Genomic DNA, 2,359 nt, shown 5'->3' on the forward strand with positions numbered 1-2,359 from the left:
ACGTGCGAAAATAACCACTATAATCTCTACCGATCAACTTTACAATATAAGCTCCTACAAAAATCATTAACCTACAACTAATGGTGTTGTACAAATAAAAGATTAAGAAAGATTTTTCTCCTATTCTCCCCTCTTGGAGAAAAGTGAGCCGTTGCCTAATCCATCCATGTGCCCCCTTCATAAAAGTTTGAAGTCTTATATTAAAATTGGGTCAGATGCCTAATAATTAAGTAACATGCACAAGTACTACCCCATATTTGTTGCACGTTGATAACAAGTTGTTTTGCACAAAAATGGAGACATCAATCACCGTTAAAGATTAGAGTCATACAAAATTGTCCAAACCAAGACAAGAAACTCAATTGCCTTTTAGTTCCTTTTCTAATTACACCACTTTCAAGCAAACAACGCTTCCACAAGATTTTCATATGCTAATAGATCATCGCTCAAGGCAGCAAATCAAACACAATACTACTCCTATAGCCCTATATACACGAAAACAAAAAACATAAAGAACACAAATTAAAGAGAGTCGAGGAACAAAAATCAAGTAGTTAGACCTCTTCTTTCTTATGCCGAGGGTCTTTCGGAAGCAGCCTCTTTGCCTTCTTGAAGCTGAAAGTAGGATAAAGTCTGCGTACACACTAAAGTAGGATAAAGTCTGCGTACACACTACCCTTCGGTAAGACCTCCTTAGAAGTACGCAATTTAGTCTTTCTAACGAATTGATTTTGCTATTAGACAAAAGCATATAGCTCAGGAACAAAGGAAAACCATTTGAATCCACAACTCCATTTATCAGGCAATGAAGGGCATTTTGGAAGCCAATGCCAAGTCCTTCTATTAACCTTGTAGTATAAAATCTCAGGCCAAGAATAGCAACAAACACAAATCAACCCTTGATGCCAAAAGCAATAAACATGTTCATAGTTGTGGTAACAAACTGATAAAAACTTCCTACAAATCAATTCTGGCACATTCTCAACTTCCACCCAAATCTTGAATTTCTCATCCAATTCCCACAATTTCATACTTCTTGAAATCCCATTACTCCCATTTCCACTAATCAAGCACAATTTCTTATCCCCATCACTTACCAATCTAGCAAAAGTAAGCTCTATAGGCAGCTCAAAATTTGATCTTTGCCACTTGCCAGTATTAAGATCCATATATACTATAAAGTAAGGCTCTGGTGTAATAAAATACAAATACCCATTATGAAAAACACCCTCTTGATTATGATTTTCATTTAAAATCAGATCAAAGCCTCCAAATTGGATCCAAGAATGAACCAAAGAATCATAGACAAAAACATGGTTGTTTGAAGATCCAGTAGTAGACATCACAAACAACTTATACCCATTATTAGGTAAAGAAATTAAAGTGAGAGATTCAAAAGCAAAAGGCAAAGTTGGGAATTTAACAACCCTTGAAGTTCTTGCTAAAACATTTGTTATGATAAAAGAATTAGAACTCGGGCGAGTGAAACAAAGCAAGCCATTAGAAGAAGATAAAAGAAGAGATGAAGAAGATGGTAAAACAGGTGAAATACAAAGAGATAAGTTACGCCAATTGTTGTGAACAGTGTCAAATAAAGGGTACTGTCTAGGAAATTGTGGGTGTGAAAGTAAGAAAAATGAAGAAAAAGGTGAAGAATTTGGTGAACTAGAAGAAGAAGAAGGAGAGTGTTTAGAGATAAAAGGAGGAGAAAATAAAAGAGTCTTGAAATGCTTACAAGTTGATCTGAGTTTCAAGAAAGTCTTCAATGGCAGAAATGAAAGTAAATATTCCAATACATGTTCTGGTAATTTACTCCATATTTTTGGATCCATTTCTTTTGCTATTACCATCTTCTTGTTTTCCATAAATACTAATGAAAATATCAGTTGCAGCTAATTTTTATAGATGCTTTATTTGCTTCTGGTTTTTGGGGTCTAGTATTGGTGAGCAACTAACTTGATTTGTTTTGACAAATTGGTAACGTGATTTTCAAGGTGGAGAGAGATAAATAGAACAAGCCAAGCGATTAAACTAGAACTCATATGGACAATTTAATAAGTTTAATTGAGATCGATGCTCTTAATTTTTTAATTGTATAATAAAGTTGGCGTTGACTTGAAAATTGAAATTGCAAGTGTGAACTAAAGATGGCATAGTTAGATCAATATGAACTGGTCTTATCGGTACTGTCTAATTTTGACAATCGAAGATTTAAAACACACTCCATTTCCTTGGCTAATATTGGAAGGGGGGAAATAGGGGGGGGGGATGGATAGCATATATTGCTGGAAAATTAGCTGTGATTTTCTTGTAGTACATATTGGAAACACCCAAAAGTTTTAGCTATTTATTAGATCAA

At 34.6% G+C, this 2,359-nt stretch overlaps 1 protein-coding gene across 1 annotated transcript; it reads right to left on the reverse strand.

Annotated features, from left to right (window-relative positions):
• Nucleotides 1-328: 328 nt before the first annotated feature.
• Nucleotides 329-2,048, reverse strand: LOC107803545 (F-box/kelch-repeat protein At5g43190-like). The gene has a single exon (XM_016627285.2). It carries the CDS (start codon nucleotides 1,863-1,865, stop codon nucleotides 738-740), a length of 1,128 nt encoding a protein of 375 aa, XP_016482771.1. The 5' UTR covers nucleotides 1,866-2,048; the 3' UTR covers nucleotides 329-737.
• Between the last annotated feature and the right edge of the window lie 311 nt (nucleotides 2,049-2,359).

Source organism: Nicotiana tabacum, chromosome 16 (genome assembly GCF_000715075.1).
Source record: "Nicotiana tabacum cultivar K326 chromosome 16, ASM71507v2, whole genome shotgun sequence".
In the NCBI taxonomy this organism is placed as follows: Eukaryota; Viridiplantae; Streptophyta; class Magnoliopsida; order Solanales; family Solanaceae; genus Nicotiana; species Nicotiana tabacum.